The sequence below is a fragment of the Plasmopara halstedii genome, assembly GCF_900000015.1.
Source record: "Plasmopara halstedii genome assembly, contig: Scaffold_816, whole genome shotgun sequence".
NCBI classification, from domain to species: Eukaryota; Oomycota; class Peronosporomycetes; order Peronosporales; family Peronosporaceae; genus Plasmopara; species Plasmopara halstedii.
Window position 1 is genome coordinate 1,990,211 of NW_020187732.1, and position 12,937 is coordinate 2,003,147.

The following is a 12,937-nucleotide window of genomic DNA, read 5'->3' on the forward strand; positions in this document are numbered from 1 at the left end:
GAGAGTAATTAGTACCCTAATTAAGGCTATTAGACTTTTCGGTTCAAATTCAAAACTGATTTAAATTTATTTTTATCTGCGGCAAAGCCGCCTAATTTTAAATGTTTTGATTCTCGCGGAAACGCATCGCTGCTTTGTCGAGTGTCTTGCGTGCTTCTCTAAGTATATCCCTAATATACTAAATATGTATAGTAAAATCTTAATACATGTATACTACTCACATAACCGCATTCTTGTTTGGGTGCAGTCACACCATGCCCATCTGGTGTGACACACACACCTGTAATCAGTGTACGTGTAACCCCGTTACAATAATTGTTCCAAACAATAACCAAAAAATCAAGGTAGTCAACTTAAAGAAGCAAAATTAAGCAAACATTGTATTCATTTCCTTTATTCGTAGTGGATATTTATCTAAATAGTAAAATAAGTATATATAGGTCAATTATTGCATTTTATTTGCTATGGACGTAAACTACGACGGGCAGACTGCATTTGATGCAGCCGCAAATGGAGATTTTCCTCTCGTAGTTCTGCTTTGGGGCATGTCCATGGCTGTACAGCCACAACCAGTCGATTTGCTCGCAACCAAGGACCAGAATGGAAATACACTGGTACATTATGCGGCAGCGAGTGGCGAAGACTCATGCGATACGTTGCATTTTTTGATGCAGCAAATGCACGCCTCTGGACGAGAGGATATACTCATGGATGCCAAAAATGATGCAGGTGAAACGCCACTCATGTACGTAAATTAGAATGAGCATATTAAACCAATGACTGATTATTGATGTAAATGATTTAGAAGAGCAGCTCATGTTGGCAACATGCAAATAGCAGGAGCATTGTTGGAATCAGGATTCGTCGATTTATTGGCCCAAGATTTACGAGGCAATACGGCAGCACACCATGCAGCTGCACAGGGTCATCTCTGGGTATTACATTTCTTACTTGAAGCTGAGTTAAGAAACAATACTACAATAGCAAAAGAAGGAAAACAATTGAATTGTACAACGCGTGGTGGCTATTCATCTCAGCATCGAAATGTTTTACATTACGCGTGTATGAGCGAATATAAGCCCATGGTACAGTATTTGCTTACTGAAGGTTTTGATGCGAAAGAAGCGGATGCAGAAGGTTTCACATGTATGGATCTGGCAAAGCAACGCAATTTATCATGGCTAAAAGAATTGCTTACTTGCAATGAAAAAGCAGCAGATCCACCTACACATATGCGTCAAACGCGTGGGATTGTGGCGATACTGCAGGGTGCATTGCTTCTAGCGATTTTAGCAACAAGCTATTGGCTTGTCTGGTGGATTGCTGTGCCTTTGATTTTTGTGGTATTAGGTGTATCGCTGTTTGCATTTCGTCAGCAAAGCCACGACCATAGTCATTCACACGGATCATCTACAGACATGAGTCACTTGCATCCGTCGAAACGAAGGGTGTTTGTGGCCAAAAATGTATCACTTGAATCAATTGAAAAAGGTCTCACGAAAGAACATAGCAAGAAATTCAAAAACGTGACGAGCGTCGGTATTCACACAATTATACGACCACAACCCGAGTCAATTATGGCGATTTGGATAGCATGGGTTGGTCTCTTCACTTTGTTGTACATTGTGCTATGGGTTGATCCCGATTACAAGGCTTTTCGAAAGAGTCACAAGGTTTTCTTAGCTATCATTGGTGTAATAGAGTTGGTGTTTATTACAGTGTGGGTAAGATTGGCATTTTTTTGCCCGACAGATCCTGGGACGATCACCACGTATGAACAAGATGTAAAGATCATGCTAGAGATGGCATCACAATGCGAAACACCTGACATGAACAAGTTTTGTCGTACTTGTCTCGTCAAGAAACCCATTCGTTCTAAGCACTGCGCTCAGTGTGGTATCTGTATTGCTCGACATGACCATCACTGTGCTTGGATCAATCGTTGTGTAGGCTATGGCAACCACCGTTTGTTTCTTGTCTTCTTACTAGTGCATGTCATCGCGCTGGGTATTTATGCAGTGCTCATTATTCTTGTACTTTCTGAAGCCACGCATGATCTTCACGCTGTGCGAATCAATTTGAGCAATAGTGGTGATAATAGTAATTTGACAGCTATGGATGTCTGGATTGAAATTCCGTCGTTGTTTAAGAATCATCTGCTGGTCATGATGGTGCTACTTTGGGATCTAATGGCCTTTGGGGCAGTTAGTATGATGATTATTCAGCATATAAACAATATTGAAAAGAATCTCACGATAAACGAGCAGATGAATTGGCGACGGTACGACTATCTGACTCGAAAATCAGCATCTGCAGCAAAAATGGCACCGAAAGAAATGGTCAATCCGTTCGATCGCGGAATTAAGAAGAATCTCGCAGAGTTTTTCTTTCGCTCGAGTAGCACAGCAGTAGACTATCGTAACGTCTTTTCAGCTCCGGGCTCTGCTGGGAATGATACAAGCCCTGTAAGTTCTGAGACTTCAGCAACTTCGGAGTATGTTGAGGAGAAGCGTAGTGTTGGTGACGTGGTATAGAAAGGTGAAGTGAGCAAGTGCTTTCAGGATAAGTAGAATACTTTTGTCTGATGTAAGCGAGGTACTGGTGTAGAATAAATTGAGATGACACTAAACTCGATCTTTGCCAAAAGGCCGAGAAGTTTTAGTATAAGTTGATGAGGCTATGGGATGTTGAGACGTTAGGGCATGCCGATATGTGAAATGATCTGAGTAGCATTTAAAGATGTTCAAGGGTAAGTGTGACTAAATATCTTGCTGAAGCTGTAAATCTTGGACTCTCAATACTTGTCAGGGACGTTCATTAAAAATCATGTCGAAGCTAAACCAAATAAATAGCTCACATTTACAAAAAAATTACTTCAAAATACTATAAAATAACTGTGTTTATCCTTCATATCCTATATTGATGTGCAATGCTAGGATCGATAGGACAATATCTATAATCTAACTCAGTTGATATCTGGTGTATCACACACCAATTAAATTCAAAGTTGAAATTTTAATATCCAGCATGATCTACTCGTTCTACATCTACACTCGCAACGGATCGTGTTTGTATCAGGAGAAATGGAACGTCACTGGTGGTAAAAGTGTAACGTACTCGGATCCAGAAGAAGAAAGACGTTTGTTGTTTGGTTTACTATTCTCACTGAAAGAATTTGTATGTAAAATTGCTCCCTCGACGATAACACAGACAAGCTCAGATCCGATCGGATCAAATGAGCCAATCGCTGCAGCTCCTGAGGGCTTGCAACGATTTCAAACAAACGCTTATACATGCCATCAATACGAATCACCAAGTGGTCTGCGCTTCGTGATGATGACAGATAACCAAGCGGGTGATTTAACTCCGACGCTCAAGTACATATACGCACAGATTTACGTCGAGACGGTTGTGGGTAACCCCCTTTGCGACACAAAAAGCGGCAAGCCAATAACGAGCCACCTCTTTCGCACGCAGCTCACACAATATCTGGAAAATCAGCCGTGCTTCAAGTAGTCATATTACAAGCAAGAAAATGAGGAATGAATGGATATGTTCATAACTAAAGCGATTATGCATGCAGTTGGTTTATGTAGATATTTTTAAAAGGAATTCTGCAACTGCAAAATCGGCTGCACGTGGTATGTATGTCAATAGCAAAATTTGGAAAACGCCGCCCCCACATACTTCTTGTCAAACTTTTCTAAGCTGTAAATATCTGCAGATAGATAATGCGACATAGTCAAGAAAACCAATTTTTGAATTTTATATCCAACTCCAATTGAGTCTACCATTTATTTACACATCTTGATCGTGTTCTAGTCTTTCAATTCACATGTAATGTACTCTCAGAATTGCATCCACAATATCAAAATTAATATTATCGAGTTAGGTAATATTGGGGATCGTGAGTATATCCCAGTTAATTACCAATAATAAAAATAAAGTAACTATATGACTGACACGAGTTGAACATTTGAATGTATATCACGCAAAGATTAATTCGCAGCGGTCCAAAACTGTAGTAAATCCATTAAATTTACGAGGACGAGCTTGTACTTGGTTGTAACCTTACGATGTAAAATTCGCGTACATCTGCTCATTGAAAATTTTGCTCGTGCATCAATTGCGTTGACACGCGGCCCTGTTGCTAACGCGATCCATACATTGCCATACGCATATTCTTGGAAAGACCTTCGAGAGATTACATCCACTTCGCTACTTCAATCAGTTGCAAAAATGGTTGTTATGCAGTGAGAATCTTACTTGGAGTGTTACGTGAAAGAAATCCAGCGATTGCCCGTTGCTGAAGCTGTCAAAATTACATTACAGAAGTATAAGTTCTGATCGCAAAATTCTTCTCAGAACAAGTTCCGAGTTTTGGTTGCGGCTTCGTATCTTCTTGGCGCCGGCATATTCACTCGATCAGTTCATTTATAACATGCTGCAGTATATTGTTATAAATTTTCTTACGATGTTCGTACTATCACAATGTAGCTACAATATCTTCCTTTTTCTTCTAAAGACTTACTTTTGTAACGGTGAAGGCCACAAGGATGTACAGTCACCGCAACGAAGCGAGTATGAACATCAAATTGGCTCCAAATCTACCTAGAAATCACAGAACATCGTACAGTCAATTGTTTTCGTGTGTACATTTTTCTTGCTTTCCAATTCTATTTTGATACTACGAAGGCTGTCGAACGATTAGCGTTAGATAATACATTACGTGATTCTTAAGCTTTTAATTGTTTGATCTCTGTGTTGTTGATTGTTTGAGCCAAGTCATTGTAGATTCGTGCCGTTGACCAGTTAAATGTTAAGCAATTTCTCACTCAATGCGAAAAGTTGTTTTTGAATTTGTACGCTATATCATTCAAAAAAGACTCACGTCGGCGTTTCAAAACGGTCAGAGAAGCCACAGTGCATTTTGCTACCAACGACTTAATGTAATCGCTTCTCAGTGATATTCAAGTGCTCTGAGACGCTACCATCATATTTTTTCGTGGCTTCCAACATAACGTTGATGCTGCCAGCAACTTGTTGGACGCAATTTACTGAGACACCTTGCACCACAGCGATGTCAAGCTTTGTTTTTGAAAGCCAACATTGAATTTCATTTTCAGATTTACCTCTTCGATAAACAACAACAACTACCTATCAATCAACCAAATGACTCAATTTTTCGCCTACTTCGCGATCGCACTATACGCTGCCACCACCTCGGGTGACATCGTGAATGATGCAGCTTCCACAGCAAATAATTTTGGAGACGTGGTGAGTAAATCGGCCAACGATTTTGGAGACAAGGTGAGTAACTCGGCCAACGATTTCGAAGACAAGGTGTCGGACACAGCAGACGATGTTGCTGATGCAGCTTCACCCGCGGCTGACGCGACGGGCAACTGGGTAAGGGGTGCTGTCCACTCAATCTCCGATGCTGCTGAATCGGCTGCCGATACAACCGGTAGCTGGGTCAAAGGAGGCTATAACACTGCGTCCAGTGCAGCTAGCACGACCACTGATGCTGCTGGTAAGACGGTTGACGATGTTAAAGACACGGTTTTCAACGATTTCGGAGACAAGGTGTCAGACACAGCAGACGATGTTGCTGACGCAGCTTCGCCCGTGGTTGACGCGACGGGCAACTGGGTAAGGGGTGCTGTCCACTCAGTCTCCGATGCTGCTGGATCGGCTGCCGATACAACCGGTAGCTGGGTCAAAGGAGCCTATAACACTGTGTCCAGTGCAACTAGCACGACCACTGATGCTGCTGGTAAAACGGTTGACGAGGTTAAAGACACGGTTTCCAGTACTGCTGAGTCAGCTATGAGTGATACCGGCAGTCTGTTTGATGACGTTTCGGACACTGTCAGCTCTAGTGCTGATGAGTTGGCTGGTGCGCTTTAATTTGTGGATGCGAGTTCACAAGACATTGTCACCTCTTTAGCCTCGTATGCTTCGGTCTTCAAACCCTCTGTGATCGTTGCAGTGTGAGTTCGTTGCTTGAGTAAACTCCATCTAAACAACGAAATTAATAATATACATTAATGCATTTCACCAATATTTCATTTGGAAGCATCTAGACCGCAGGATGTAGCGGAAATTAATTTTTTGTTACCAGGTTGTCTCTATTCATTCTATTCAAATTTAGCCTAGATGATAAACACTTGGTTTACCGTTGAGACCATGACGGCGCCTTGCACAGCTTTCTTATCAAATACCATTATCCAGTTACCCAGTCCATTTATACAATTGAATGCAAAGCTTTGTACACTGACGATATCTGCTCTCAGTCGCGGATTCTTGTGCGAGTCGCGCTATCGTTATCCGTTTGGATCGGTTTAGCTTATAATATCGTTTGCAGTCGAAGCGACATTTGCTATGTTGATAGTACATCTGATTACCTCACAAGTCAGATGAAAGGAAATCGGTCAAATTTCAATCGATGGAATGAAGGGAAGACAACACGTAGCAATCTATCCATATTTTCAAAAGAATTTCTTGAACGAATTCAAGATAATACTACGTTGACTAACAATTTCAGCTGAACAGATCATGGGTCAACAAAGTAAAGAGCTCGTGTAAGAGAGATTCCTTCTTTCGCGCTCTTTATTAAAGACAGAGAAGAGAATCCATAAAAAGCTGAGAGGCCGACTATTATGTATAACACAAGCGATACAACAAGCTCCATAAACCGAAAAACTTTAACAAACGTATCGCTTTATTAAAAGTGACGGCGATAGCTCAGTAGAACGGTAGTCCAGCCGCAACAAGGAAAGCCTTTGGCCAGAGACTTATAGGATTGCATCTAGAGTGAAATATGGGAATCGATTTTTTATGTCTTAGCACATGATTCAGATACGGTGGTTCTTCTATACGATATACTGCGCTAATTGTTCTATCAAGATCTGCCGCGAACCAGAGGATACCGCAACCAGCACAATTCTTCAATTCGATGGCTGGACCTTCTTTAAATCGTCATGATCCTGGACTTTGTTTGTTACAGCCCATCTGCAGTAGTTACCATACTACTCAGACGTTGATGTTTCTTTGATAGGTCATCTTCTTTATCTTTTAACATTGAGGAGCTATCACGACTTTGTTTGTTTACTTTGTTTTGACTTCGTACTGATACTATTAAAGTAAACAGGATTGTGGTTTGATCCTGCCAGATCAACACATGCGGGGCGATAATATGTTGTGACCTGCATCGAAATCGACAAGAGTATCGAGATAATGATCAAATTATCTTATGGGCATATCTATCGATGATGGAGCCACCACTGATTCACCATCATCAGCGTCTTTCAGTTGTAATGTCTCTACAACAATCAAGGTCTTTAAATTGTAAAGTCTGACGTATTTTTTGGTATACTAGTGACGTTTGAAAAGTGGGGTCCGTCCCGAATTATGGTGTACGTATGTCACGTACTAACAGAATACAAAATATGTTATTCTATCTGGACCAACCAACGACATGAGTGTATTATGCGTGCCTAGTTGTCGCGGGGGCAGATCCTTGAATAGCTGGTGTCCCAAAATCACAGAGGGTCACAGAAGATGCAGTCTATTAAGACGTGGCGGCACATTGGCGACACTACCACCAAATATTGTTGTGCACCTATCAAAGAGAAATATCTTGAGTTTTTTTTTAACGAGCAACAGAAGATATGTTCTTAGGCTTCAAACAGAATTGGAACAGTGAGCCTTCCAAGTAAAAGAGCTATCTAACTTATAAAGTGAGCACACATAGAATTTGGTCTAGTATAAAATATGTTGTTTTCTTTTCTCACCTGTGAAACGATATATATACTACAAAGCGTGAGACCCGTTGCCCTCATTTTAAGCTCCTCCTTTAGTACAAGAGACTTTAGTACGTGACATTCGTGCACCTTGATTCAAAACGTACCCCACTTTTCAAAGTCACTAGTATATCAACAAATAGGAGCACAACTAACTGCCACAGTGACGGCATTTATGTTAAAGGAGACAAGTCTCTTGGATATGCGCAGTAGCGTATCACGCTAGCAGTCTTCATGCTAGGATGTTGCGTGCGAGAATAAACGCTTGAGTGCAGTACATCCTAAAGCGACAAATGTCGCAGGTTTATAGCCAGGCATATTACGTGCGATCGGGTTTCTTTTCCATTCGTCAAAAGGTGAGCAAGAGCGTACGATATATACTCTTGTGTATCATATAATACACAAGAGTTAAGAGAACTCATCACCACGATAGCGACAGACTCTTGCTCCAAAGCAGTAACGTCTAATATCTTCATGTAAAATCTCCGAACAGGTGCGGCTCACACCGAAAGCTACTATGTTCCGCGTGAAATTTGTGATACGAGTGCATCACAAAGTTCGCAAGGTGAAAGCTCAACGAGCGTGCCAGGAGCGACAGGACCTCAGACGTGCGGAGGAGAAAGATTGCAGCTTCTATGCTGTTGAGCAGCCAATGGCATGCTAAAAAATTATATTGCGGAAATATCAAGCATTACGCCTTGCGTGACTACACTTCCTATTTGCATCACGTGGTGATTGAGATCGGTCGGTGGGGCTGATAGTATAAAATATCTGTTCGTCTACCTCAGAGTCTCAGATTTTGCTACGCCGTGTAACGTTCCGATAACCTCAGAAGCGCTATGCAACTATATTTGACACGCGACTGCCAAAATCAATTGGGACCTTCAGGATATATTTGTCCATCGTGCATATGGGATTGTCGAGGTCTTTTTCGAGCTTTTCCAAAATCGAGGACTGTAATAGCGCAGTATGTTGTCTCGACGTAAACTGCTTTTGAAATACGATCTCATTCTAGGGATGGCGTGGCTTGAACATTAGAGTCCATGAGCGACTGGGCGTCAAAAATGGTTGGAGTCTTGCACGTCTCACCAAGTGAAGCAATGGTGGATATAAATTCCACGTTAGCTTTGAAGCAGAGGCGCTTTTGGTGTTGGCATGAAGCTACATCAGCTTCAGTTTAGGACATAGAATCGTCTGAGCTCATAATGCCGATGTTACTGAGTACCTTAAACGAAGCCGTTAGGCAGAAGCGGCAGTAAGATGCGATATTATGATTGCTTAGAAAGTAGCGTAGTATTTCACTAGCCACCGAAAGTAGCGTCGCAGAACGCAGTATTTCACTAGCCACAATCAGTCGCAGTCCCTAGAGCGTACTTCTGATAAGGCTTCGGTATGCTGAAGCTGAATTAAATCTAGCGGGACGAAGTAAGTGACTATGTGTCGCGGTCTCCAGGGTGTTCCCAAAGAGACAAGTTATAGCGGCTAAATACTTTAATTACAGTGGTGTAGATAGTTGACTTTGAGGTGCAAGTTATGCGGTCGGATCCTGAAGCTATAAGAAAAATTCTTCCTTACCACGATTAACGGTAGAACGACCGTGTAGCGCAACCACTGTGCGGAATAATGATGCTTGGAAATGATTATATAATTCGTAAACGACGTGATCGGGGGAATGCAAGTCCTTTCTCTTAAAGCTCCTATTGAACTTGAAGAGTGTTTCTCCGAGGTTGTTTGCAAAAGAACGCACGACGGTAAATCGCCAAAACGGTACGGTTGCTATTGGAAAGGTGTGTCATTGTAGACACTCACACAGCATTGCGTGCGACCAGTGAGACATCCATCCGCAGGATATTACTAATCCTGTCATATTGTTGAAGGAGGAAGATAGCGTGGCGACAAGAGCCCTACCACGAGTGGTGTCCCAAAACAGTCCATAGGGTTTTAATAGGGCTTCATAGAATAATGGTACTTGCCAAAGTAACACCTCGACACCACCGCCACTTTTTCCATGCAATTTATCAAGCGGGAATCAGTAAGTATTATAGTAACTATTTTTTTATTGCCAATCTTTTGTACCAAAACGGCCAATGACATACTGTGCATGATTGTGATTATCAAAATGCAGCAGCGCTTCCGATGCAGACATTAATTCCTAAACAGAAACAGCATGGTCAGTTGCATCTTGTTTGGTATTCTGACCTAATTACTGATCATCATAAAATGATCGTGAAAGACAGCGTCATCCCATACACTTCATCGAGTATTTCGAGCAGGATGTGGTAAGTTATCCGTCTTACGTACCAGCGACGCCCAAACGTTTCACGCCGCAGCAATCAAGATCACGCCGCGCCTATGCAAAACACTTTTCGGACATTGTACTGGTTCCAATTTACAGTGTACGGGGAATTGGATGTGGACACCCGCATTGCACACTTGAGAGCAGTGCTCGGTTGTATGCTCTTAAGCTGGTTGCCAGCGCAGATAATGTTTTTGGCGCCGGCAAAAAATATTTCTGGGATTCTTGATTGAGAAGCTTGGTCGTAAGACAATTGTACGCATATTAAGGTTAATTTATATTGACTTGTTCTTCTATCGCAAAGCGATTCGTATAAGGGTTTGACCTGACCAGCCAATTGCGTTTGCTATGATGCAATTTTTGCCGACACGGTACAGTCCCAAACTAATTTTCTCGGTAGAAATATCGAAAGTCCTAGAAATTTGGAAAGAGCAATTTTAGGCTGTGGAAGAAAGCATTATGAGATCACCCATCTGTATTTATATCGACTACTTTATGTCGTCTGTCACACTTTATCATTTGTCCTGGGCTGTAATTTACTTGGATGCGCCAATTCCGGTATTTTCGGATTAAAATTGCACATTTTTTTGTTGTCGAGCAAACTTACCTGGTGGAGCGTTACTACAGTAAAGTGCTGTTGATTGAACGCGTCATCGTGTTCAATTCATGCCAATACTAAACAGCAGAGAAAAAATCCTATCCCATGACGAGGACCTACAGCTTCTTGATATAAGTATGTTCTTGTCTAACAACCTGACCTTATGCCATTTGAAGATAATCATCTAGCCTAAGGAATGGCTTCGCCACTTTTTTGCTGAGAATGGCAAAGTGGTGATGTTTTCTTGCCGAGTGTGCCTCCGAGATAATGTATGAGCAAAGTCGGCTAAATATGGTGGTGGATGCGCTATCGCGCCGTCCCTTCTGCAAACTGTCACATGTCATGAAGAAGATGTCGCATTGATGATAGCGAACGAGTTGGTGCAACAGATTTTGCTGCTGAAAGCTTTGAAGAATAAGGAGCTTCAAGCTCAGATGCCGCTTTATTGAAGCGTATGGCTGCTTGCTTACACAGGCGATTTTATTCCAAAGGTTGCTGTAATACACTTGACTTATAATGTGTGATGATTTTAAATGAGAAAGATTTATAGTACAATATTTTATATGCGACATATGATATTCCCTGAACGCTATGTCAGTAGAGATATGCTGCACAACGTAATGAACGCTATGAGTAAATGGCTCAAAATGAACATATATGTGACACCCACTGGTACGTGTACGTGCAGAATGTCTTAAAGGCAAAATCTCTGCCACCTGTCGACAGGTTACCGGATTAGGCAGAATTTTGAGCGACAATAACAACAGACTTTTTTACCCGTTCGGCCGACTAGCAATGCGAATTTAAGCAAAATGGCTCATTTTGCTGCTTCTTGCGTCACTCTTACCGTTACGGATACCGCCAGATTGATCAACAATTTTGCTATGAGTATAACCCATCTTGACTTTTTTCAATGAGATCCGCGCTTTGCAAATATTGACAAAAACTGTTTATGGTGCTTGGCACCAGATGGGGCATGCCCTCCGCTGATCATCTACAGATGTGTCTAGACGGAATACTAGAGCTACGTAGATGCTAAATGACACACGCTTAGAGATCATCGAAGCTTCTTACCTCCAACCGTTTTGTAACACCGCACATACTTTTTCATGACTTATTTCATTTGGTATCAGTTATGTCGTTTAATCCTCGTATCACTTCGTAGCAAATTGGCAATATTATTTCGATCAAACAAAGCGGTATACGCCGAGTGCGCGACGTTTGTAACGAGACAACTGACTGCACGCACTCTTGCGCTGAGGTAGTGTTACATTGGGGCTTAGTCTTCTCGCGTAGCTGTCTTGCGCGCCCGTTTAACCACAACCGTGTTTGAATCTCCTGATTAAGAAGAAGACTGAATATACTATAGGTGATTTATCCGAATCCTTATCTGAGCGAAAAAATCGGATGATTTGTACCTAACTGTAAGCACCTACTAATTAGCGTAGTGCACACTAAGTTACCCAGTAACTAATTGTGAAACACACAAACTGTGTAATGGGCTTACTACCCCATTACACCACCCCCTACCTAAAAAAATAAAAAGGGTACATTAAAGAAGAACTTGTACAACTATGGACCAAGAGCAGAGCGAGAGACTTCGAACACGACATCACACGAGACGCCGATGCGGGGGCATCTGTTCAGAAAAAACGCAGAACGGATCTTTCCAAGCCTGGCGACAGCGAACTGCTCGCAGCAGAAATACTAATATGCCAAACTGCTCAGCTCGCAGAATTTGTCGGGGAGCAACGTCAGCATCAAGTAGAGCCGCCAGCACAACCAATGCAACTGGAAACGAAGATATCTTCAAAATCAGACGGTGACGAAGACGACAGCAGCTCTGTTTGGTCTTCTCCACGAATTAGAGAGCTGACACAACCCGCCAAAAATCCATATATCGAGTTGAGCGACGGCCACACATCGGAGGACGACCATGAAGAGTGAGAGCTTCTTCCACCTTGGGTTGCCAAAGCAGAAAACAAGTGACTGCGTCTACACCCAGAACGAGTGCGCCAACGGCGACGACACCAGCGTCCCATGCCACACGCGGAGACTACGCCTCGCACTCACTGTCGAATGATGACTTGTGGCACATTCCACGCCTTCCAAATATCAGCGCTGGTATGGAGATCGAACGCAAATAACTTGAGTAGTCCTCTAACTCGATCAGGTAGCTCCACCCGAAACGCTATTCAATGACTCTGAAAGAGGCCTTCAAGCCGTTTGTTTGCACCA

At 42.2% G+C, this 12,937-nt stretch overlaps 6 protein-coding genes across 6 annotated transcripts; 4 read left to right on the forward strand and 2 right to left on the reverse strand.

The window, feature by feature from the left end:
• Positions 1–464: 464 nt before the first annotated feature.
• Positions 465–2,534, forward strand: PHALS_14343 (zinc dhhc domain containing; the record flags this gene model as incomplete). Its single annotated transcript, XM_024730138.1, has 2 exons — positions 465–745; positions 806–2,534. 2 exons carry the CDS (start codon positions 465–467, stop codon positions 2,532–2,534), a joined length of 2,010 nt encoding a protein of 669 aa, XP_024580444.1.
• Positions 2,535–3,027: 493 nt separating this feature from the next.
• Positions 3,028–3,516, forward strand: PHALS_14344 (trafficking protein particle complex 1; the record flags this gene model as incomplete). The annotated part of the gene is made up of 1 exon (XM_024730139.1): positions 3,028–3,516. One exon carries the CDS (start codon positions 3,028–3,030, stop codon positions 3,514–3,516), a length of 489 nt encoding a protein of 162 aa, XP_024580445.1.
• Positions 3,517–3,987: 471 nt separating this feature from the next.
• Positions 3,988–4,658, reverse strand: PHALS_14345 (uncharacterized protein; the record flags this gene model as incomplete). The annotated part of the gene is made up of 4 exons (XM_024730140.1): positions 3,988–4,019; positions 4,076–4,213; positions 4,267–4,312; positions 4,635–4,658. The coding sequence occupies 4 exons, from the start codon at positions 4,656–4,658 to the stop codon at positions 3,988–3,990; spliced, it is 240 nt and encodes a 79-aa protein (XP_024580446.1).
• Positions 4,659–5,172: 514 nt separating this feature from the next.
• On the forward strand, positions 5,173–5,910 carry PHALS_14346 (uncharacterized protein; the record flags this gene model as incomplete). Its single annotated transcript, XM_024730141.1, has 1 exon — positions 5,173–5,910. The coding sequence occupies one exon, from the start codon at positions 5,173–5,175 to the stop codon at positions 5,908–5,910; it is 738 nt and encodes a 245-aa protein (XP_024580447.1).
• Positions 5,911–10,447: 4,537 nt separating this feature from the next.
• Positions 10,448–10,684, reverse strand: PHALS_14347 (uncharacterized protein; the record flags this gene model as incomplete). Its single annotated transcript, XM_024730142.1, has 2 exons — positions 10,448–10,543; positions 10,613–10,684. The coding sequence occupies 2 exons, from the start codon at positions 10,682–10,684 to the stop codon at positions 10,448–10,450; spliced, it is 168 nt and encodes a 55-aa protein (XP_024580448.1).
• A 1,800-nt stretch (positions 10,685–12,484) lies between these two features.
• On the forward strand, positions 12,485–12,846 carry PHALS_14348 (uncharacterized protein; the record flags this gene model as incomplete). The annotated part of the gene is made up of 2 exons (XM_024730143.1): positions 12,485–12,642; positions 12,705–12,846. 2 exons carry the CDS (start codon positions 12,485–12,487, stop codon positions 12,844–12,846), a joined length of 300 nt encoding a protein of 99 aa, XP_024580449.1.
• Positions 12,847–12,937: the final 91 nt, after the last annotated feature.